At 45.1% G+C, this 25,475-nt stretch overlaps 1 protein-coding gene across 11 annotated transcripts in view; it reads left to right on the top strand.

The window, feature by feature from the left end:
- LOC139260132 (myopalladin-like) overlaps positions 1-25,132 on the top strand; it is a 635,514-nt gene extending 610,382 nt beyond the window's left edge. For 9 of the 11 annotated variants that reach the window (XM_070876326.1, XM_070876327.1, XM_070876324.1 and 6 more), the window contains 3 exons: positions 1,853-2,018; positions 7,147-7,280; positions 23,639-25,132. In XM_070876326.1, coding sequence (XP_070732427.1) covers positions 1,853-2,018; positions 7,147-7,280; positions 23,639-23,805 — 467 coding nt within the window. In that variant the 3' untranslated portion in view covers positions 23,806-25,132. Of the gene's footprint in view, positions 1-1,852; positions 2,019-7,146; positions 7,281-20,393; positions 22,505-23,638 lie in introns of those variants that run through there. The other 2 variants (XM_070876331.1, XM_070876330.1) reach the window with 2 other exon arrangements.
- Positions 25,133-25,475: the final 343 nt, after the last annotated feature.

Genomic DNA, 25,475 nt, shown 5'->3' with positions numbered 1-25,475 from the left:
TGCAAATCTACTCCCTCCTAGCTACAGAAAATAGCATAGCATAACTGCTAGTAAGCCTAACCTCAGTTGTGGGAACATTATTGGAAAAATTCCTGAAGGACAGGATAAATCTATATTTAGAAAGACACGGATTAATCAGGGACAACCAGTACGGATTTGTTAATGGAAGGTCGTGTCTGACTAACAGGATTAAATTTTTCGAGGAGGTTAGCAGGAGGGTCGATGAGGGCAGTGTGTATGATGTAGTGTATATGGATTTTAGCAAAGCTTATGATAAGGTCCCACATGGCAGACTGGTCACGAAAGTAAAAGCCCATGGGATCCAGGGCAAAGTGGCAAGTTGGATCCAAAATTGGCTCAGAAGCAGGAAGCATAGGGTAATAGTTGATGGATGTTTTTGTGACTGGAAGGATGTTTCAGTGGGGTTCCGCAGGGCTCAGTACTAGGTCCCTTGCTTTTTGTGGTATATATCAATGATCTAGACTTGAATATAGGGATATGATTAAGAAGTTGGAGATGACACTAAAATAGGCTGTGTGGTTGATAATGAAGAAGAAAGCTGCGGACTTCAGGAAGATATCAATCAACTGGTCAGGTGGGCAGAACAGTGGCAAATGGAATTTAATTCAGTGAAGTGTGAGGTAATGCATTTGGAGAGGGTTAACAAGGAAAGGGAATACACATTAAATGGTAGGACATTGAGAAGTGTAGAGGAACAAAGAGACCTGGGAGTGCATGTCCATTGATCCCTGAAGCTAGCAAGCCAGATGGATAAGGTGGTTAAGAAGGCATACGGAATACTTGCCTTTACTAGCCAAGGCATAGAATATAAGAGCAGATGGGTTATGCTTGAACTGTATAAAACACTGGTTAGGCCACAGTTGAAGTAATGCGTGCAATTCTGGTCACCACATTACAGGAAGGATGTGATTGCGCTGGAGAGGGTACAGAAGAGATTTACGAGGATGTTGCTGGGAGTGGAGAATCTTAGTTAGGAGGACAGTTTGGATAGGCTGGGTTTGTTTTCCTTGGAACAGAGGAGGCCGAGGGGAGACCTCATTCAGGTGTATAAATTTATGAGGGGCATAGATATAGTGGATAAAAAGGGCCTATTTCCCTTAGCAGAGGGGTCAACAACCAGGGGGCATAAATTTAAAGTAATTGGTAGAAGATTTAGAGGGGATTTGAGGGGAAATTTCTTCTAGCGGAGGGTTGTGGGGGTCTGGAACTCACTGCCTGAAAGGGTGGTAGAGGCAGAAACCCTCACCACATTTAAAAAGTTCTTGGATGTGCACTTGAAATGCCGTGACCTGCAGGCTTACGGACCTGGAGCTGGAAAGTGGGATTAGGCTGGATAGCCTCTTGTTGGCTGGCGAGGACACGATGGACTAAAATGGCCTCCTACCGTGCTGTAAACTTCTATGATTCGATGATTATATCAGATACTGCAAATGTAAAAGATTTTTCCTTGTTTTATTTACACATTGCATGTCCCCAATTGACTTTCCTGGTATTCTAGTCTCCCTTGAAACATTCAATAGATTCTAACTAGTTGCCTGTTTTCCATTTCAAAAGTTATATCTCTGTCCCCATGCAGTCCTCCTTTTGGTCACTTGTGCTACAGCCTCTTTCTATTAGTTTTAATTGATTTTTAAAATATGGTAAATTTAAATTTGTTAACACAACTGAAAAAAATTACAACATTAGTCCATGTGAGGAAGAACCATGACAACATGAGGCAGCAGTTAGTTTCTGCAGCAAAAACAAGGTGGGGAGACAGAACAGTCAAAGCTAATGTTCTAAAATACTTGTTTTATTCTTCTGTTTCCATTTGTTTGGTTTCGTGTTGCAGCAAAAGAAATTACGAAGGCACCTGTGTTTATCGAGAAACTGCAGAACACAGGAGTGGCAGAGGGCCATCCAGTAAGAATAGAGTGCAGAGTGATGGGCATGCCACCTCCCATAATCTTCTGGAAGAAAGACAATGAGACGATCACTTCCAACAGGGAAAGAATAAGGTGCGTCCAGGCTACAGTGTATATTCTGACCATAACTGCTATTAATGTAACAGGCTGTTGTTTGGTAAAAATATGACTTAGCACTCCCACGAGGAACCATACCTATCAGGACTGCATGTTGTAAATTTGGGCATATGTGGCACATGATTTCATGACCATTTTGGTCCCACCTGAATTTCTGATAAGGTCCTAGTGGACATGACTTCCCTTCAGGTCCCTAAAGTCAAATTCGGGAGCACCTGCTAAAAGTTTGAAACATTAGCGCCAGGCACTAAAGTTTTCAAGCTTTTAACAAATTCGCTGGTCGTGCTCCAGGAAGAAAGTGGAGCACTAAATCAGGTGCTCCACTTCCTTCTTGTAGCGCAATGGTCAGCAGGCGGGTCGGTGAGTTCAGCAGTGCTACACACTATGCCATGCAGCGCTGCCACGTTGATAGGCTCCTTCCCTCCCTTAAAGGGAAAGGCCATTGCTGCAGGCTCTGCAAAGGGAAAAAAACACCTTCTGCACGACGGCAGCCGCGATTCCACCCAATCAAGCAGAGTGCCGGGCTGATCGATCGTGGGCAGAAACCCACAAAAAAACCTGCAAGAGAGAAGGTAATTTTTTTTTTACTTTTCTCGGCCACCTTGCTTTTAAGTATAGCCCCCGAAGCGCCCGGCCTCCCAATGGACGCATCCTGCAGCTGCTGGTGTTTTTGTCTAGCGATGCTGCAGGGGGTGGAACGCAAGTTTGGGTCCGGGGCACTACTGGGGCGATGCGCACGGCGATGACATCATGATCTCCAGGTGAAGGAGATCCGGGCGCAATGCCATACTGCCACCACAAAACGCCCGGCGAATAGGGCAGGAGTCGATGTTATCACCGTGCCTGGTCGCAATCCGATTAGCACCCTGTTATCGCCCCCTGGAGGTGATAACAGGAGGCGCTAACAAGGCCAATTTCTAGGCCTTAGAAAGTTATCCTTATTGTATTTCCCTATGATAAATTTATACTGCAGGTGTCAGCCTGAGACTGGCAGCTGCAGTTCAGGGTCCAGGCAAGCAGAATCCTGCTTATATCACTTGGCTCCTGTCTGGCTGCAAGCTCAGAGAAAGCTCTCTCCAAACAGTTTGAAATTTAAGGGACAAAATTGCCCGTTTTTCATCATTGGCGGTCCCTTGAATCGAGGATGACCTGCTTCCACGCCAAAAAATTCACAGGTGTTACAATGAAGGACCTAATATTCCAGGTCGACTGGAGACCAGCTCTGCTGCACGGACCTAGTGCACACACATATTGCAATGTGGGCTGGCCCGTGCTGCCCCTGGGCTCACGCTTCTTCTAGGCCCCGAACACACGCCTCTCCTGGGCCCCGATCACATCTCTCTGCAATCTCTCGCCGCTCCTTCGCCCCGACCTTGCCGCTCCTGCTGAACATGTCCATACTCCAATCGTCGTCCTGGATCTTGGTGACGTCCAATCTAGTCGCCTTCTTCGCTGCCATTGTTCTCCTGCTCCAGCACGTGCTGCTTCCTGGAGTGGTATGCCACCACGCTGTTCCTTCTGCTCCCCAGCCTGCCCCAATGGTGTTCATAAACCGGGGGTCATGCAGACTGCTGGGCCAGGCCGCCACGCTGTTCCTTCCACTCCCTGGCCTGCTCCGATGGTGCCCCTTTTTATAGCCCTGTTAGCTCCTCTGGGTGGCGCTAATGGAACGGCAGACAATTTTCACCCAGTGGAGGGGAGATGCTACCGACTCGCAGGAAATTACCCGGAAGTTTGCGGAGACGATGCCGTGGGTGAAGGTGTTCTGCGAAACAGTCAGTCCGATCCAAGGAGAGTGTCAGAGTGCAGAAGGATGCAAGAGCAGTTTACTGCAAGCCACATCCCGTACCATATGCATTCAAGGAGAAAGTTGAGCAAGAATTCAATAGGCTAGAAACTGAGAACATTATCTCTAAGGTAGATGTAATAATGCTGATGCTATGTTTAGGTTGCTATCTCCATCACAAGTTACACCCAATAGGGAAGAAGTGTTCTATTTTTCATACATTGATGAATGTACAGTCACAGCTGAAGAGATTGGCAGAGCAACCAAACATGACCCAGTTATGTCAAAGGTGTATGAGTAGATAGCAAATGGCTGGCCAAACCCGGTATCAGAGGAAGATATTCATCCATACTTCGTTCGTAAGAATGAATTGTCAGTGGATAAAGATTGTATCATGTGGAGTGCAAGAGTAGTTATTCCCAGTAAGTTCAAGTCAAAATTGTTTGGAGATCTTCATGACCAGCACCAGGGAATGTGCTTGACCAAGAGTTTTGCACGCAGTTACTTAAGGTGGCCAGGTTTAGATAAAGGTATCGGGGCCAAAATTCAGGCCCGCCAGAAAGCTGGCGTACTTAAGATTTTTAAAGTGTTTTTACTGTTGTCTCAGAAGAGGTTGACTCTTGCTCCATATTCAGGTCTTTGTCTTTTTTTTCGAGAAGACCGGAAGTCGGTCATAATTGGGGCGGAAGTGCGGCGGTAAGTGCTGGTGTGCGGCGGTAAGTGCTGGTGAGGGGCGGAAGTTGGGGCAGGACCAAGTGCTTGCCACTGTCAGTCAGCGGTGGAGTGGTGGTGACATCAGTTCATCAAAGGGGAGAGAAGCAGCAAATTTTTAGATTCGGCCACTGGGCCACCAGGGAGGGTTTCGGCTGGGCCAGCGGCCTGGTACCCAAGAGGGGACCGAACCCCGGGCCATAATTGTCCGGCTGATAGGGAAGTCGGCCGGCAAAAAAAAATACATGGTGGCCGCGGCAGTGCGCCCTCACCTTGAAGGGCTGCCGCTGCACATAACATGGTGCACCAACAGAAAAAGCTGCCGGGGACACCACACCGCATGGCGGATCAAGGACTTTTGCAGGTAAATTTGGGGCGGAAGGTGCTGGAGCTGCGGGAGATCAGCAGTGCGTGCTTTGATGACGCGTTTGCGGCAGTCGGCAGCAGCGAGGCGGAAGTGGGGAGTGCCTTAAAAATCCTTGAGGTGAATTTTGATCATGGCAGCCAATCGACTGCAATGTGGCGGCCACTCGATTCCGCCGCATGGCCGTCGCAATATGGCGGTAAGGACCTTATCCGGACCCTGAATTTCGTCTCCATAGAGTACATCATTAGTCAGTGACATGTCAATCGGTGAGCAAGAAACCGCCAACAGTACCATTACAGCCATGGAAATGGCCTCCCAGGTTGTGGCAAAGATTACATGTAGATTTGCTGAGCTCGAAGGACAGCAATTGTTCATTGTGATTGATAGTCATTCAAATAGGGTAGAGGTGTTCCCAATGCAGAAAATAACAACAAGTAAAACACTCAACAATTTGAGAAGTTGTGTCTGATAATGGGCCGCAATTTTGTTCAGAGGAATTTGCACAGTTCATGAACAAAAATGGTGTGAAACATACCAAAGTTCCACCATACCACCCTGCTTCAAATGGTGCAGCAGAGCATACAATACAAATTGTAAAACGTGCCCTCATCAAGCAAAGGTTGGATTTAAGTTCAAAGAAACAGCAGTTGTTATTGAAGCACAAACTAGCAAATGTTCTGATTAATTATCGTAATACTCCTCATACAACTACTGGTAGAACACCAGCAGAGTTATTTCTCAAACGACAGCCACGAACCAGGTTATGGTTGTTAAAGCCAAACTTGGCACAGTCAGTAGAAGAGAAACAATTAAGAAAGAAAGAGAGTCATGATAGAGTTAGAGTACAAAAGAGAAGTGTGAAATTGAATCAGAAGGTGAGAGTGAAGAACCATCACCATAAATGGTTAAAGTGGTTACCAGGAAGAGTAGCGAAGATATGTGACCCCAGCACATATTTGGTCAAGATGTTTGATCATGGACAGGTTAGGTTTGTCACACTGATCATATTTTACCCACAGATATGGAAGGAGTTGAAAGTTGGAAGGATTCGATTATTTCTGATTAGTCAGATAGTCTTGTTACAAGTAGAGTACCAGTAGCAAATCCTACATCAGATGTACTAGAAACATGTCCAAGAGAATGTCAGAATTTATGTCTTGAGTCCGAGTCAGGCAGACAAACAGTCTGAAGTTATAGAAAGTTCATCCCTTGGAGGAAAATTTTCCTCAGGATCAGCCTAGAATGAATCTAAGTTCGACACTAAGTTTAGAAAGTTCTGTTCGAGGGCGAAGATATCTCTTCAAAACAATGGTTAAATTGATTTGTAAATATGGAAAAATAAGTCCATCTTTTGTTGTGTATACCATGCAAGTTATGTATGATGATTATTTTGTTATGATTACTTCTTCAATAAGGAGGGAGAAGTGTAATATAGCTCCCCCTCGTGGACTTCTAGTGGACTACTGATGTACTGCAACTACTGATGTAAATAATAAATGATCATGTGGCAAGATCACATGATGACAGTTTTCTGTGGAGCCATCTTGTGTGTAATGTGCTTCTTAGTGATGTCGTAAGAATATTTCACAGGGTAGATTTAAATAGTGTCCAGGAGGTTCAAAGGAGCCCCTGAGCACTTTGGATCCCATGGTTATACACTCAATGCATTGTCAAACCAAAACGGTGTGAGATTACCCCCTCGAAGAATTTCTCTCCATTCTGCTCCAGAGCCAAGCAATCTCTATCACTAAACTTGTGGTGTAAATACACCTGAAGAGCATAGACTCTGTAAAAATCATTCAGAGCTTCCAACTGTGGCCTCATATAACCCCAAACTAAGTCAATGCCTGAAATATCTCCTTCTCCTGGAGTAAGTTTGAGGCGGTACCTTGTGTAGGATATCACTTTGTTTCAGATTGTTGCATTCGTCAGTTGCACTGAAGTATTTCTGTGAATAAAATTCAAATTCAGTCTTGGCAAAACTAGTTGCAATGTGCTTTTAAATATACTACAGTGTCAGCTGTGGCTCAGTTGGTAACACCCTTGCATCTTGGTAAAAAAATTCTAAGATATAATTAACTTAATGTTACAGCTGAAAGTACAATTAAGTTACCTATTTGAGGATTTAAATTGTTTAACATGAAGTACATTGCCAAAGAATACTAGTATGATTCACTTATTTGTCTTCCAGTTTCTTTTTATATGTGCCTAATTAAATTTATGCCATTTGTCTTACCCAGCATGCACCAAGATACCACAGGGTACATCTGTCTCCTGATTCAGCCAACCAAGAAGGAGGATGCTGGTTGGTATACTGTGTCTGCAAAAAACGAAGCAGGAATAGTGTCCTGTACAGCCAGACTGGATTTATATGGTTAGTGTGTATCTGAGTGTTCATTGCTTAACAATTATTGATGTAGATTTCCATTGGCATTGTTGGACAGAAACAGGGCAATAGCACCCGTACAATGGTGGGGAAACTTTACCAACCTGCTCCTGATCTGTTCAACGTCAACTTCAGAAGGACCTACTGCTGGATGGCCAGAACCAGGCATAGGCACTTTTCATATGTATAGGAACATAGGAGCAGGAGTAGGCCATTCAGCCCCTTGAGCCCATCCTGCCATTCAATTAGGTCATGGCTAATCTGTACCTTAACTCCATCAGCCCGCCTTCATTCCGTAACCCCTAATAAAAATCTATAAAGCTCAGTCTTGAAAATTTCAATGGACCCCCAACCTCAACAGCTTTTCGAGGGAGAGAGTTCCACATTTCTCTTTGTGTGAGAATGTGCTTCCTGACATCATCCCAAATGGCTTAGCTCTAATTTTAAGGTTGCGGTCCCTTGTTCTGAACTCCCCCACCAGAGGAAATAGTTTCTCTCCATCTACTCAATCATCTTAATCATCTTAACCACCTCAAGTAGATCACCACTTAATCTTCTACACTCAACTTGAGGTCCGATGATGTCAAGAGAATGAGTGATTGGCTTATTTGCAGAACACTGACAATGCCTTTATCATTCAAAATGGTTCAAGTCAGGTGTGAATACTCACTGAAACTAATGGAAGTAAAGGTGGCATTCCCATATTTTGTAGGTCCCTTTTCAATGTTTATTAATGCACTGCACATTTCTATTAAACTCATGGGGTCTTGAAGGTTTTCTTGGAGAATATCATATCACAACCATGCCCAAAATTTGCACAAGTTGACACTAGTTGCCTGACTCACCAAAACAGGACAACAGTACAACTGTTGTGGCATGTGGACAATAGCTGGTGCTGTCAGGATACCCATGTTATGGTGAGGCTAAGGTATGTTGTTAGAGCATCTGGCTCTTGCTTCAGCTGAGCTAAGAGTGCTTGATGCTGTGACTGGGTGACCAGAATATTAATGCAGTCAAGAAATCACATTTTTGGGATATATAACTCAGGGTATGTCTTAAAAGCTAAGAAGATGATGTTGAAGTTGTAGTTGGCCTTGGTAAAACTGCATCTGGAATACCGCGTTCAGTTTGGTCATATTACAAGAAAGAAGTAGAGTTCATTATAGAACTCAGATTGTTGTGGTAATATGTCCAGTAGAGGTAAAGGAGGCAAGGGTCTTGGCAAAGTACATGCTGAGTCACCGTAAAATCCCCCAAGATAATATAAGGAATAACCAAACCTGCCATCTGCTCCTGGCTCACCATGGGGATGATAAATCCATCATTGGCCTCATCTCTGAGGATACTCATGGGGGCTTGAAGGTGTTCTTGGAGAATATCCTAAGGGATTCCATTACGTACCCTGAACATGCCAAATGCCAGACAGTCACTGGCATAAATGTGTATGCCCTGAAATAGCAGCGGTGAAGCCGCTACCGGTTTGCTGATTGAAAAAGACAACTAGAGTTTACGGAGGGAAACCAGAGGAAGGCTCCAAGGCTTTCATGATGGGCTAAGTTATGAGGAAAAATTATCCACTCGGGGACATTGTTCTCATAAGAAGCAGAGGATCAGAGGTACCTTGATAGAGGTATTTAAAACTTTTAAGAGATACAGAGAAACTCGATCAGGATAGTTCTTCTGTCAGGCACATGCTTCAAGGACTAGGGAACACGGGATAGTTAAAGGTGTCAAAGGAAAATAGGAAATGTAAGTAACTTTTTCTTAATAAGAGGGTGATAGAATTGTGAAACAGATTACCAGTGGGAGTGGTGGAACAGAATGACATACCAGGTTTAAAAACAAACTGGATAAAATCCAGTTAGTACGGGGATACAGGGATATTAAGTCTAGGATCACAGTAAGGAACCTTCTGGGATGTTCGGAAGCTGCATTTTCCATACAGAAATTGTCCATTTCAGGCCGTTTTGTGCCGTAAATTGGGGCTATGTGGATTACTGCCACAATCCTATGCTAAAAAATGCTTACCAGGATTCTCCTTGTAAAACCCACCAGTTGCCATTAGGAGGTGACAACATGTTCAAGGTTTTTGGAGAGGAAAGAAAGTTAATGATGGCATGGTAGTTTTCAAGTTCAGAGGGGTCAAGTGTGTCTTTTTTGAGAAGGGGATGATGATGGCAGATTTGAAGGGGAGGGGGATAGTACCTGGGAGAGAGAACTGTTAAATATATCAGCTAATATGGGGGCAGGAAGGGAAGTTGGGTAGTCAGTAGTTTAGTGGGAATAGAGTTGAGGGAGTGGAACATAAGTCTAAGGGACAAGGTGAGCTCAGAGAGGGCATGAGGGGAGATAAGAGAGAAACTAGAGAAAGATGTGAGGCCAGGGTTAGGGCAGTGGGAGAACCTTGGGGAATTTTGGATTGGTGGGCTATGGGAAGGGAGGTATGCAATAGAGGCAGCTGATCAGATGGTCTCAATCTTAGTGACTGAAATCTGCCAACTGCTGCAGCCACAACTTCAACCTTAAAACAGGACAAGGACTGCATTTTTTTGTGGATATCAAGGTGACTGTGGCTCTTAACTTTTATGCATCTGGCTCCTTCCAGGCTGCTGCTGGAGACATAAGCAACAACTCACAGTTTGCAGTGACTGCTGCGTAAGGGACATCACTCAAGTTCTCTATACACAGAGAGATAGTTTAATCTCATTCCCTCTTGCCAGAGACAAGCAGGCAGAGCGAGTATGAGGGTTTGCACAGATTGCAGGCTTCCCCAGGGAGTCATTGACTGCAAGCATATTGTTTTGCGTGTGTCTCATGTGAATTCTGCCATTTTCCTGAACTGAAAGGGATTCCACGCCCTCAATGTGCAGCTGGTGTGTGACCAAAGGCAGCACATCATGCAGGTGAATGTCCATTACCCTGGTAGCATTCATGATTTCTTTATTCTGTGGCAGTCCTCTGTGCCACCTGTATTTGACCCACCACAGCAAGCCAAAGGCTGGCTACTGGACGACGAGTTATCCACTCATATGACTCATGACTCCAGTCCGGAACCCACACACATGAGCACAGCAGGCCTATAGTGAGAGCCATGCTGGTTCAAGGAACGTTATAGGAGCACACCATCCGCTGCCTGGACCTCTCTGGAGGAGCCCTACAGTACTCAGCTGAGCGGCTATCAAGATTTGTGGTAGTATGCTGCATACTGCACTACCTGGCCATTTTGAAGGACTAGCACTTGCCACCGCCTATTGGGTGAGAAGTTGTGGAGCAGGAGGAGGAAATGCAACAGGAAATGGAGAAACAGGAAGAAGAGGAACAGGAAGAGGAAGGCAAGCTACAACGTAGACAGTCCCTACGTGATCGGATACAAGTAACCTCAACCACACCTCCCCACTCACCAACAGTCCCATCACTCCTTACCTTTTTTTCTATCACTGACCATCAGTCGGGGGTTCGATGGTGGTCGGGGGGATTCCTATGGTGCTGTGGGGGGGGTTCGATGGTGGTCGGGGGGATTCCTATGGTGCTGGGGCAGGGGGGGGTTCGATGGTGTTTGGGGGGATTCCTATGGTGCTGTAGAGGGGGGGGTTCGATGGTGGTCGGGGGGATTCCTATGGTGCTGTGGGGGGGGGGGTTCGATGGTGGTCGGGGGGATTCCTATGGTGCTGGGGCAGGGGGGGTTCGATGGTGTTTGGGGGAATTCCTATGGTGCTGGGGAGGGGGTGGGGTTCGATGGTGGTCGGGGGGATTCCTATGGTGCTGGGGGGGAGGGGGGTTTGATGGTGGTCAGATTGGGGATCTGGTCACAGGATGGGGTTTACTGGGTAACTTGTTGGGATGGGTGGAAACACTCCTGTTTCTCCTGGCACTCAAGCAGTGCTGTAAAGACACTCAACTCATGGATTCAGTCCTTCCCTTTACCTGCCACGTTTCCCGAGGCCTGATAAACCCGGCCAACATGAGTTAAAAATAGAATGAATGTTGAAATGAAGGCACGCAGCCTCGTTACAGTATTTAAATGACCAATACACCTCTCCCGAGCGGATTGGTCGCCCACCTGTCACCCTGCCTCCGTTTAAACAGGAAGTGTGTGCATTCGAGGTGGGTTGGGTTCCTGTTTACAATTTTTTGCATTTTAACCTCTGACACGACCCTAACCCACCCGTTTTTGAGAGTTAAAATTCAGCCCATTGTCACTCTGTGGGCAAAAATTTCAGCTGCATTTAAGGCTTGCGCATCTTCTGAGTCTCATCATCATCATCATAGGCAGTCTGTCGGAATCGAGGAAGACTTGCTTCCACTCCCAAAGTGAGTGCTTTGGTGGCTGAACAGACCCTGTCACAGGTGGGACAGACATTTGTTGGGGGAAGGGGGTGCTGGGACTGATTTGCCGCACGCTCCTTCCGCTGCCTGCGCCTAACCTCTTCACGCTCGCAGTGTTAAGATTCGAAGAGCTCAACGCCCTCCCGGATGCATTTTCTCCACCTAGGGCGGTTTTCGGCCAGGAACTCCCAGGTGTCAGTGGGGATGTCACACTTTATCAGGGAGGCTTTGAGGGTGTCCTTGTAACGTTTCCGCTGCCCACCTTTGGCTCGTTTGCTATGAAGGAGTTCCGAGTAGAGCGCTTGCTTTGGGAGTCTCGTGTCTGGCATGCAAACTATGTAGCCTGCCCAGCGAAGCTGATCGAGTGTGGTCAGTGCTTCAATACTGGGGATGTTAGCCTGGGCGAGGACACTGATGTTGGTGTGCCTATCCTCCCAAAGTATTTGCAAAATCTTGCGGAGACATCGTAGGTGTCTTCTATACATCGTCCATGTCTCTGAGCCATACAGGAAAGCGGGTATTACTACAGCCCTGTAGACCATGAGCTTGGTGGTAGATTTGAGGGCCTGGTCTTCAAACACTCTCTTCCTCAGCGGCCAAAGGCTGCACTGGAGGCGATGTTGAATCTCTGCATCAATATCTGCCTTGGTTGATAAAAGGCTCCCGAGGTATGGGAAGTGGTCCACGTTGTCGAGGGCCGTGGCGTGAATCTTGATGACTGGGGGGCAGTGCTGTGCGTTGAGGACAGGCTGGTGGAGGACCTTTGTCTTACGGATGTTAAGCGTAAGGCCCATGCTTTCATATGCCTCGGTGAATACATCAACTATATCCTGGAGTTCAGCCTCAGAATGTACGCTAATGTACAACACATTGCTGAAACTGGGGAGATGCATAAGACACTGACCAAGTTTTTGTTATTGATAGCAATTTATTGACCATGACCGGCTTACAGGGGGTAATTTTAACCTCCAAAAATGGGTGGGTTTTTTTCGAGTAGGAGATTAAAAAATTTAAAAAATCTGAAACAGCATCCCAACCTGCTCGAACCCCCTCACTTCCAATTTTAATGGAGGCAGGTCGTTGAAACCTTTTAACAGTGTCTCCATTCTATTTTTAACTCACATCGACTGGGTTTCCCAGGCTTTGAGAAACCCAGCAGGTAAAAGGAGGCGAACAGTTCTGCATCCATGAGGTAAGTGCCTTCACAGCACTGCTTGTGGCCCTGAAGGAGCAGGAGTGTTTCCTTCAGGCCCAAAAGGCCTACCTGTAAACTCACCCTATTACCATCTGCTCCCCCCGACCACCATCTCCCCCCTCCCCCATGATCAGACCACCACTTGCTCCTTCTCGACCACGTTGTACCCACCCAACCACCATCTGCTTTCCCCCCCCCATCCCCCGCAATCGGACCCCTCGACCACCATATCTCCCCCACTCTCCCCACAATCTCTTCCAATTTCCCCCCACTGAACCCCTGACAGTGATCTCTCCCTACCTGCTTCTCTGCTGCGTCCTTCTGCTGCAGGCTCTCCCCCCAGTACAGCCTGTCAATCAACCCCACAATTAGGCTGGTTATCGGGCGGGATAGCTGCAGAAAAAAGTTAAAGGTGTCCTGCAGTTAAAAACTGCAGACGTTTCGGGAAATCCATACTTACGGATTCCCTTCCATAACTCCTCCTCCCTGCACTGAATACGCATTGGAGATAATGGGCCAGAAAATGCGGTCAGAGGCTTCCCACAGGCGGATGCCTCCGACCACAAATAAAATTACGAAAACACCTGGTGGTCCCAGAGGAACAAATACTTCTGCTCCGTCCCCTAGATGCGCAACCCAGCGCAGAAGCCCATGCATCCCAGGAGCGTATGCACACCCTGTGATCATGTGGGCCTGGACCACCAATGAAAATGTAATATTCCCATTGATAAGTTATGGTGAGTTCCGTTTGCACGGAGCTCCCATTACTATGAATGGGAATACCACCAAAAACAAATAAAACATAATACATAAATTAAAAAAAAATCATACTTATTTAAAATGAATGGAAATTAAATGTTTCAGACATTTTAAAAAAAACTTTATGGGCTGGATTGTTGGCTATTTTGCACCTCGTTTAGCGCCCCGGTGGGGTGTTAAATGCTATTTCTGGGTGTGATGCCGGACGTCCAGGAATTAGTGCCAGGCTGGAAGATTCAGCTTTTTGTTTCGTACCGTCCTCCGTTCCGTTTTCAGCGTGACTATGACATCAATTGTCGTGCAAGGCTGCACTAGCACCCTGGATGGAACTTTCGGCCTTAACGCCTTATTTAACGACTAACCCAGAAAAAGCCTGAAAAAACATGCAGTCCCAGGATGCAGCAGACACTACTGGTGGCATATTTAAAGGGAGGATCTTATATTGCAGTTGTCAGTGACTGCTACGGTTGCGTGCAGAACGCTGTGTGAGGCTGCAAGTTGTGAACGGCAGTTTTATGTGCCAGGACACTTTGCTTACTTGGTCAGTGTGAGATTTCAATGGGGGCAATATTAGTTCGCCAGTGTATCATGCTGGTTTCTATTGGCAGGCAGCTTCAAGCTGGAAGAAGGGTTCTTGACCATGTTGGGCCATGGATTCGAAGAGGTCGCAGACGTATGAGGAGGAGGCCCTACCCTCCACAGGTTTACAGGGAACATCGCTCATACCTCCACATCTCTGAGGCACAGTGTGTTAGAAGGCTGCGCTTCAGAAAAGGAATGCTGACAGAGATATCCCGATCCTACAGGCAGATCTACAGCCTACCAGCGCCAACAAGACTGTGCTGCCCGTCGAGGTGAAGGTGACTGTGCCTCCAGCTCCTTCTAGGCAGCAGCAAGGGACATATGCTGCATCTCTCAGCGTGCTGCACATTGCTGCATTCGCCAGGTTACAAGGGCACTGTATGCATGCAGAATGGACTTCATAAAGTTCCCAATGAGCAGGGACAGCCAGAATGAGAGGGCTCTAGGCTTTGAACGATTTGCTGGCTTCCCCAAGGCTCAAGATACCATTGACTGCACACACATCACCTTGCGAGCACCATTACACAATACAGAAGTCTTCAGAAACCAAAAGGGATACCACTCCCTAAACGTACAGCTCGTCTGCGACCACACACACCGCATCCTCACAGTGAATGCCCACTATCCAGGGAACACACATGATGCTTTCATTTTGTGTGAAAGCAGTGTCTCACGAATGTTTCAGCAACAAAGACAAGGCCAGAACTGGCTGATCGGGAACAAAGGATACAGCCTGGCCACCTGGCTCATGACCCCCTTCAGAACCCCACCACAGAAGCCGAGCAGAGCTATAATGAGAGCCATGCAGCCACCCGCAACATCATTGAACAGACACTTCTGATGCCTGGACTGCTCTGGAGGCAGCTTTCAATACTCCGAGTTAATTGTAATGTGCTGCATGCTACATAACGTAGCCATCATGAGGGGCCAGGCATTGCCAGTGGGGACCACCTCAGGAGGAGGAGGAAGACAAGGAAGAGGAGCCTGGCGAGGAACCCATTGCAGTGAGACCACAACCACAGGGGAGACAGGGTGGAGATGTGGCCGCAGCAAAAGCCTTACGTCGGCAGCTCATCATTGACCAGTTTGCTTGAATGGGAAAGGTGGGGTTGCAACATTGACTCACTTCTCTATGCCACCATGCTAGCTAATCTACACATAATTCTGCAATTTGACACAAGACACCAATGGCAAAGATCAAACAAACATTGTTATAGACATGAATAATTAACAATGTTCCCTCCCCCCAAAAAACTATACAATGGTTAAATAAACACAAAACTGCTTTCTATAGTGAACACAATGTAAATAAACAGTAAACTGCTTCCTGCAGCAAGACAATTCAAGATGAGTCAATTGTTATCAGACAACTATGTACAATTTTTACAATTCTACATACATCCATGAGCACCAACTTGTGCCAGGCCTTAATGGCTTTTAGCCATACTTTTCCTCCTGCTTTCTTTCAACCCTCTCGCATGCCTGCTGCTCCTCTTCAATGAGGCCTCAGTGCCTACAGCAAGGCTGCTAGAGGGCTGCTGTGTTGGGTGGGCCAGACAATGCAGACGGCGTCAGAGGATGCCTTGGACCAGCTCTTGGACTGGAAAGCCCGATTGTGGACTGCTGCACCTCATCATCGGCAGGAGCAGTCACTGGTGGCTGGGGTGCCAACTGTGTATGGTGCATGATTGGCAATTCATTAGTGGAAGCGAAGGACTGCACCTCCCATTTCCTCTGACTCCGATGGGGCTCAGCATCTGGAGCACGATGTGTCTCCACAACCTGCTAGTCTGCTTCAGCACCATCCCTTCCCTGTTGGACAGTGGGGAATGCAGAGAGTATGGTAGCAGACATTGACTGCATCACTTGACCAAGCTGAAGCATAGCTTGTGTCTGCGATGCACCCGAGTCTGCGACATGATCAAGTGCACGCGCCACCCACTCTGGAACGCCACTGTCGCTGCTCGAGGTCACCAGCCTCTGTGTGTAGGCAATGGGCCTCACTGGATTCCCGAGTCACATTGACAATCTGTGACGCTACCTCCGCAACAGTCACAGTAAGCTCTCTGAGATCCGTCCAGGCGTAAGAGTTTTAAGGATATTCGCTGGGCAGGAGTTGGGCAAATAGCCCAAATCGCGAAGGCCCTTCTCCCAGGGATTCATGCAATCTGTCAAAAGAAATTTTGACAGATCGCAAGTGCTGGGTATAGGCACATGTGCAGTGCACGCCTAAACCTGGAACTTGCAGGGCCTCTTCGGGTGTGCATGCACATCATACACACCTGGAGAGGCCGCAATTTATGGCCCAATATTGGGGCCACACTTTCTAAGCCTTGCACCCTCTATGTTCTACAATGTAAAAGACCTGAGGACTATCAGGATCATTGGGGTTACAAAAATATCAAAACGGATTAACAGTCACCGAAAATGGTGGCGCTGGTAGAACTGAAAAATTGGTGCAGGGGACTAATGATTATTAGCCCAGCACTAAACTCACCATGTAATGCCCTCCTGGTGGTGTTCGTCCCGGCATCAGGCCCCAATGTGGCATCCACAAGCACCAATGCAACTTTCAACAGCCTCTGAAAGCAAGGCTGTCATTTGCAATGTATTGTGGGATCTTAAAAAGGCAATGCATTGTCATTTTCTTAAAAGGGCAATGCCTTCTGAAATGATAAATGATAAAAATAAAATTGATGTAAAAATATGCAGTTTTCAGCACTTACTGCTTAACTGCCTTCTGAAAAATAATTAACATTGCACTGCTGGGCGTGTATTATAGACCCCCAAACGTGGGAGGGAGATAGAGGAGCAAATATGTAAGCACATTTCCGTGAAGTCCAAAAACCATAGGGCAATAATAGTAGGGGATTTCAACTATCCTAATATTGATTGGGAAAAATATAGTGTGATGGTTATAGAGGGTGTGGAATTCCTAAAGTGCATTCAAGAGAACTTTTTTAATCAGTATGTAACAAGCCCAACATGGGAGGGGGCGGTTCTGGATTTAGTTTTGGGGAATGAAGCTGGGCAGGTGGAAGGGGTATCAGTGGGTGCCAATGACCATAATTCAGTCACATTCAAGGTAGTTATGGATAAGGATAAGGATAAACCAGGAATCAAAGTTCCAATTTGGGGAAAAGCAAACTTTGCTAAGTTGGCCACAGTGGACTGGAAACAGCTACTTGAAGGTAAATCAGTGTCGGAACAGTGGGAGGCATTCAAGGAGGAGATCCGGAGGGCTCAGGCCAAACATGTGCCCTTAAAGAAAAAGGGCGGGAATAACAATTCTAGAGCCCCTGGATGTCTAGGGACTTACAGGGAGGATAAAGAAATAAAGGGAAGCTTATTTCATATACCGCCTTTAATGTAGTAAAAGTCCTAATGTACTTCAGAACAATTTTACAACATGTTAGATATTGACCATTGAGGGAAAGAGAGAAAAAGCATGAGAAGGAAGTGTAAAAAGAGGTTAAAGGCTTGGGTCTGAAGTGGCAGCCAAAATGCGCATACAGATAGACACAAACTAAAAAAAAAAATTAAAATTACATTGTAAACAATACAATAAGGAGTATACAATAGTAAAATCTGTATAATAAAGAATAGTTATAATTAAACAAAATTAACTAATATATACCATAATTATAAATTAAGTTAAAATTAGAAAATCAGCAATTGAATCAAATTTAATCAGTTTTTAGCTTTCTTTAAGATTCATTCCCTGTCCAGTGATTCAATTAATATGGAAGAACCAATCACCATCCTCTATCCTTGTGATGTCATGGTTTTATTACTTTTTAATTTCTCATGTTGTCCTTTTGATAGGACCAGTAATAGCTCCAGGCTCGAGCTGCTTAAGATCAAGAGGATAACTAAATAAAGGGTAGGGCCTATTAAAGACCATGAGGGTAATCTGTGTGTGGAGTCAGAAAATGTGGGTATGGTTCTCAATGAATACTTTGTGTCTGTTTTCACAAAGGAAAGGGGCAATGCAGATACTGCTATCGAGGAGGAGTGTGAAATTATGGAAGAAATAAACATAGTGAGAGAGGAGGTATTAAGGGGATTAGCAGCTTTGAAAGTGGATAAGTTCCCAGGCCCGGAAGAAATGCATCCCAGGCTGTTGAATGAAGCAAAAGAGGAAATGCCTTGACCATCATTTTTCAGTCCTCTTTGGATTTAGGTATGGTACCGGAGGACTGGAGGACTGCTAATGTGGTACCCTTGTTTAAGAAGTGAGAAAGGGGTAGGCCGAGTAATTACAGGCCTGTCAGCCTAATCTCAGTGGTAGGTAAATTATTGGAAAACGTTCTGAAGGACACAATAAATCTACATTTAGAAAGGCAAGGATCAATTAGGGACAGCCAGCATGGATAGGTTAAGGGAAGATCACGTTTGACTAACTGGATTTAATTTTTCGAGAAGGTAACCAGGAGGGTCGTTGAGGGTAATGCGTACGATATAGTGTATATGGACTTTAGCAAAGCTTTTGATAAGGACCCACATGGCAGACTGGTCACGACAGTAAAAGCCATGGGATCCAAGGCAAAGTGGCAAGTTGGATCCAAAATTGGCTTAGAGGTAGGAAGCACAGGGTAATGGTTGATGGATGTTTTTGTGACTGGAAGGATATTTTCAGTGGGGTTCCGCAGGGCTCAGTACTGGGTCCCTTGTTTTTTGTGGTATACATTTGAATATAGGTGGTATGATTAAGAAGTTTGCAGATGACACTAAAATTGGCTGTGTGGTTGACAATAAAGAGGAAAGTCATGGACTGCAGGAGGATATCAATCTACTGGTCAGGTGGGCAGAACAATGGCAAATGGAATTTAATCGGAGAAGTGTGAGGTAATGCACGGGGAGGACTAATAAGGAAAGGGTATACACATTAAACAGTAGGCCACTTAGAAGTGTAGATGAACAACGGGACCTTGGAATGCTTGTCCACAGGTCCCTGAAAGTAGCAGGCCAAGTGGATAAGGTGGAATGCTTGCCTTTATTGGCCGAGGCATAGAATATAAGAGCAGGGAGGTTATGCTTAAATTGTATAAAACACTGGTTAGGTCACAGCTGGAGTACTGCATGCAGTTCTGGTCGCCGTATTATAGGAAGGAGATGATTGCACTGAAGAGGGTGCAGAGGAGATTTATGAGGGTGCTGCCTGGAGTGGAGAATCTTAGTTATGAGGACAGATTGGATAGGCTGGGTTTGTTCTCCTTGGAACAGCAGAGGCTGAGGGGAGATATCATTGAGGTGACTAAAATTTTGAGGGGCCTGGATATAGTGGATAGCAAGGGCCTATTTCCCTTGGTGGAGGGGTCAATTACGAGGGGGCATAGATTTAAGGTGGTTGGTGGAAGGTTTAGAGGGGATTTGAGCGGATTCTTCTTCACGCAGAGGGTTGTGGGGGTCTGGAACTCACTGCCTGGAAGGGTGGTGGATGCAGAAACCCTCACCACATTTAAAGAGTGCTTGGATGAGCACTTGATGTGCTGTAACTGCAGGGTTATCAACTGAGAGCTGGTAAGTAGGATTAGACTGGATAACCTCTTGTTGGCTGGTGCAGATATAATGGTAAATATTCCGAGAATCTAATACGGTCAGAGTGATCTCCTGGATTAGTTTCGATTGCCTGGATGTATCGGAGAGAAATCTTCCCAGATTTTTTCCCCAATTGGCCTGGTTTTTAGCTATTTTTTTGCCTCTCCGAGGAGATCGCATGGCTCCGGGTGGGGTGGAGTGTAAAATGTTGCGATACATGGGATATCGCAGTTGTGTAGGGTGGACTGGTTAGGCCAGATGCTGTTTACCTGTTCGTCATTGTTCATTGTTCATAGGTTTATATGTAATGTTCAGGTCGGCCAGTGCAGACATGATGGGCTAAAATGGCCTCCTTCTGTTGTGTAAATTTCTATGTTTCTATGTTCTATGCTTCTATTACAAGAACATGGGATTCTTCAGCTCGTAAAACTCTTTCGCACCTAAAGAAAAATGGACAAACTGCCTCAGCACTAACACAAATCGCTCAGCAAGCCAGGGAAGGGGCACCCAGGACTTCACATGCAGCACTCTCACTTTGTGCAGAGGGTCCAAACTGCAATTGCTACATTACAGCAATTCCTACATTACAACAGTGACCAGACTTCAAAATTACTTCATTGGCTGTAAAACGCTTTGGGACATCTGGTGGTCGCGAAAAGCAATATGTAAATATAAGTCTTTCTTTCTTTTCTTTTAAGAGATGTCCTCTACCCACAAGGGCCAGGAGGTCTTCAAGAAGGAATGATGTGGGACCAGATCACTGAGGTCATCACTGTCAACGGTGTTGCCCCACCACCTGGTTCCAGTGCCCAAAGAAGCTTCATGACCTCAGACCAGTGGTCAAGATCAGTGAATGCATCTTCAAAAGCCGTCTCCTACCAACTGCATCACAAGCCTCACACAGTTCCCAATGCATGACTCCGCCCCCCTCCCATCATTCACATACCAACAATCTGCACCAATGATGAGGCACACCTCCCATTCCTAGCTTCACCGTACCCCATTGGAGGAGACAGTGCTAGCCATTCTTGGCCGGCGCATGGCTGAGCCCTTGGCCAACAGCGGTGCTGAAAGGAGATAAGATGCTGGTATTCTCATACATTATCTTCCCTCTCACATGCACCTCTTGTTTTCCTGCCCTCTCCTCACCTTAACTCCACCCTGGTGTCTTCCTCATTTTACACGCCCAAGAAATGCAGCCTGCCTAGCCAGTGGTTGAACAAGAAGAGGGAGAGGAGAGAAGAAGAAGAAGAGACACCATCACTCGATTTCACACTCCCAGCCACCAGCTCCTCAAGGTTGACCAGCAAGGCCATTTCCTACCAAGAAGGAGAAAGTGCATCCGGGAGGGCACTGAGCACCTCGCGTCCCATCGCCGAGAGCATGCAGAAATCAAGTGCAGGCAGCGGAAAGAGCGTGCAGCAAACCTGTCCCACCCACCCTTTCCCTCAGTGACTATCTGTCCCATTTGTGACAGGGACTGTGGTTCTCGTATTGGACTGTTCAGCCACCTAAGGACTCATTTTTAAGAGTGGAAGCAAGTCTTCCTCGATTCTGAGGGACTGCCTATGATGATGATGATTGCAATGTTCCATACTGAAAATCAGCAGCCTTCCCCCGGCCATGCTGCAGCCACTGGGGTAGCACTGCGTGACATCAGTAGGATAGGCAAAGGCACACACAAAGACAGTAAGGGAATGCATGAGGGTGATGGTTGATTTCTTGATGCCATATTGGATGGATAGATGTATAATGTTGGAATGGAACATTTGCTTTTTGGTGGCGTCTATTTCAGCATTGTGGCCAAGAGGACGCTGTGATAGTCAGTAACAGAGTGTGGGACTAATGTTGAAACGGGAATTGGGGTTGTGGTCACTGGTACAGCAGGCAAATGATTTGATTCTGGATATCCTGGCCAGAAAGGGGTCATCTGGGTTGCAGCCTTCCTTCTGTTTCTTCCTCTTCTACTTTTTCCTTTTCTACTTCCTCCTCTTCTGCCTTTTTCTCTTCAGCCACTTCCTCTTCCCTCTGTGAGCAGATGCTGTAGATCTGAAATAAAAGCATAAATTACTGAAAATATTCAGCAGATCAGGCAGCATCTTGACCTGAGATGTGAGCTCTGTTTCTCTCTCCACGATTGCTGCCTGACCTATTGAGTGCTTGCAGCATTTTATGTTTTCTCAGAGGCCTTCCTTTACCATCCAAGGTCTTTCTTTACCATCCTAGGGCTTGCAAGCGTCCAGCAGCACTCCCTACACACTTAAAACACTTTTAACATGTATTATAACAAGCCACTACTTCAATAAACTAAAAAAAAGTCCAAAAGTTTAAATGCAAACTTACCTGAAAGATGTGTGTGTCCCTTTAAATGGTGCTGACAGAGCCCCTGTCAGTCTGCTGAATGCTGGGTTTTCATAGCATGCTTAGAACCCAGCGCTGAGCTCAGCGCTAAGGTCCAAGTTCACTGAGGTAAAGTTATGTCGGTGTGTTACATCACCCTCTCCACATTTACATTTCCAGAGCCAATGCTTTTGTCAGAGCGCTGCCAATCCTCGCAAAATGACGCATGCCGCGAGATCCGCCATTAGCTGGTGGAAGAGCGGCGGGCACCATTTTATGCCAGTAATGTCTATTGCTAAACACCCGAATTTTTAGCCCGATGTTGCTAACTGTATCCTGTATAACTGTAACTGTATAACTGTTATTTCTTCATCTACCTTCAGCGAGTTGAGAGATTTATTTAATCTATTTATTTCAACATTTTTGTCCATAAGTATTCCCATGAAGGATCCACTATCAATATCCATATAAAAAAAAATTTTTGAGTCCAGCCTACTTCAGAAATTAAAATGCAAAATATCAAAAATATTTTTAAAAGATGCACATGCTGGTTTCTCCTGACCCAGAGCAAGGAGTATTAGCCAATCACAAATTTAGAATTGGCCTCAGGAAATCCTTGTCTTCAGCCATTTGGATTTTGCATCTGAAGAGAGAGAGGCTGCATTAAACAAAGCTTCCACTTTAGCAACAGAGAAATACATTGTGCGTTACATGCTATAATACGACTATCATTATAAAACAGTGTATTTAACTCATTTTGATTAATGACAATGCAGATCTGCTAGTATATGTAAAAACGTATTGCACCTAATAATGCTTGTTCATTATATATAACTCCCTGTCCGACAAAACATGTTAATTGGTTCCTGGGAAACTTGAGACAATCAAAAAGTTTCCCTTCAGTGTCTCTAAGACAATCTCTCATAAACTTCTTTCCAAACCCCTTTAGCAGCCATGTGCTTTCCTCCCAGACCCAATTACCCCTACTGGCAACAGAATAACCTCTGACCATTTTATGATTGCCCACTGTCAGTGGGGAGCTTCATCTACCAGCCATACTTAGGGGAAATTGTAGGAATGATGCCCATGATTTCCCAATATACATGGCCAGCAGGTGGGCCTCCCCATTGGGAGTGTTCATTCGTAAAATTATCCCTTACGCCTTTGATTTGCACAATAGCAGTAATTAAAAATCTATGTGATAAAAGAGAAGGTTCAGAAGCCTAATTGGTGAATTGCAGTGAATTTATCAAGCAAATATTATTACATTAAATCACACTATTTCTGGAGCTGGGATGTGGGATGTGACTAATGCTGCACCATTCTACTGGTGAGGCTTCAGTAGCAGTTCATTAGAAGCTACCCAGAGAATAAGATAATTGAAGTCCTATTTTAATTACTGCTGTATAATACATCTAAATGAGTGGTAATAATTACTACACATATAAAATATATTTATTTCTGCATTAAACAATGTTGATTGCTAGCTGAAGCTTTTGTTTCATCTGTGGTCATGTTATAAACTAGCCCCATCTAGAATGTCATCTCATCACAAAGTTCTCCATCACAATGCAGAGCCTCAGACTGACTCTCTTTGTTATAGCTCAGTGGCACCTGCAGGTTACACAGCCAATAAAGAAAGTTCGGCCTTCAAGCAGTCGATATGCAGCTCTAACTGGCCAAGGACTTGACTTTAAATCTGCCTTCCCATCAGTGGACAGCTCGCAGTGCCCAACCAAACACAACGTGATGGAGAGCGATGAACTGTAAAGTTACTGATGAAGTTATTTCATTACATTTGCTTTTGCAGGACTTAGAACTGTGAAGATAAGAAACGCCAAGTGATTCAAGGTTTACATGATGTTTTTCTATGAGCTTGGTGCTTTTGTGAATGTTACAAGCAACACAGTTGAATGGCGGTTTTAAGCAGAGTGCAAATACTATATAGAAGCAATACGATGATTTCTAAAACTCCTTTTAATATGATTGGAAAACTTGGGTTTACAAATGTAAATGCCTTCAATGTTACAGTTAAAATAAGATGACAGCGGTTTAGTAATCATGGCAAATTAGATGACAGTCACCTAAGAATATCTAGTTTTTTGAATGTCTGTTATTTCTGTGTTTGCGGAAATTTTCAAAAGCATTGGGATAAGGAAAACGTGGTCAGAGTGTTAATTGGCAAGATATGAAGTGTTTGATTCTGGTCCGCAAAAGGATGTTTTTCACTCAAATGTGGCTTGCAACAGCTCAGACATGCTCCACAAAGCCATAGCATAATGAATAGCCTGTGTTTATAATAATGCTACATGCTGGTACAGTGCGTCAAGCTGTTTGTACCAATTAAACCATTGACTGCAGTGGACAAAGTTACTCAAGTGTTTCTGTGCTTATTTATAACAATGCTAATTACTCTGTTTTTGATTGTTTATTAAAAGGTTACCTTTCTTTCCTTCAGAACTGTTTTTTGAGTACTTTACACTTTTAAGCATGAAGGAGCTAATCACCACGAGGCCTCATGATGGTGGGGCTCCAATGGTTCTAATTCTACTTCAGTATTTACATTAACTCCATCTGGTTGGTATTAAGTTGGCCCCATGGCTACTGTGTGTGATGGCTGGAACTTGTCCTCTCCTCCATTCAAAGTCAACAGGGAACAATTCCTCCTCAGACCATAAATTGTTTCCTGGACCCAGACAGAAGGGAGCTTTCAATAAATGCTCACCTGTGCAAGTTTTTGTTTGTGACTTATCATGCCAGTTAACAAGTCACTTGCTAAAATGTCGCACATGCCTAATTATATACCTACTGAAAACATAGGAACTGCTCCAAAACAGTTAGCAGTTTATTTTCATTTTGCGGATATTTTTGACAATTGTGTCATGTGAATTAGACTTTTAGATTTTCTGAGAAATGCTTCAGGTTGTTTAGCAGTTTACAGTACCTTTCCTGGTTCAGTATATACAAGCTGCAATACTACATAAAGTGCCAGGTAGAATGGATGTTTGGCTTGAGCCAAGTATTTTAATGTAAACTTGCACTTGTAAAGTAATAATGGATTGTTTATCTTGTGAATAAAGTTTTATTTATTCCAAAATGTTTTAAAGTTGTGGACTTGCATGGGGAATAACTGTCATTAAGTAGAAGGCAATGAAGCAGAATTGCTACAGTAAAAGGACTTGAGTCTAATATGCCTCTGTCACTCTACTCTCGATACATGCACTTCCTGCTCATCACTTCAGGCACCAGACCATTTGATTGGCTCAAATTTTATAAACAACCAATCAGATGGGGATTGCACGGGTGAGATTTTAATTTGCTCCTCCCCGTGGTAAAAAGGCAGTAGCAGAGTTCAGAAGGAGCTGTGGACTTATAACAGCAACTTGCATTTATATAGTGCCTTTGACATAGTAAAGCGCTGTCCTTTTCTCCAGGGCCTT

This window comes from Pristiophorus japonicus, chromosome 3, assembly GCF_044704955.1.
Source record: "Pristiophorus japonicus isolate sPriJap1 chromosome 3, sPriJap1.hap1, whole genome shotgun sequence".
Classification (NCBI taxonomy): domain Eukaryota; kingdom Metazoa; phylum Chordata; class Chondrichthyes; family Pristiophoridae; genus Pristiophorus; species Pristiophorus japonicus.
This window is presented reverse-complemented; position numbering and strand designations above follow the sequence as displayed.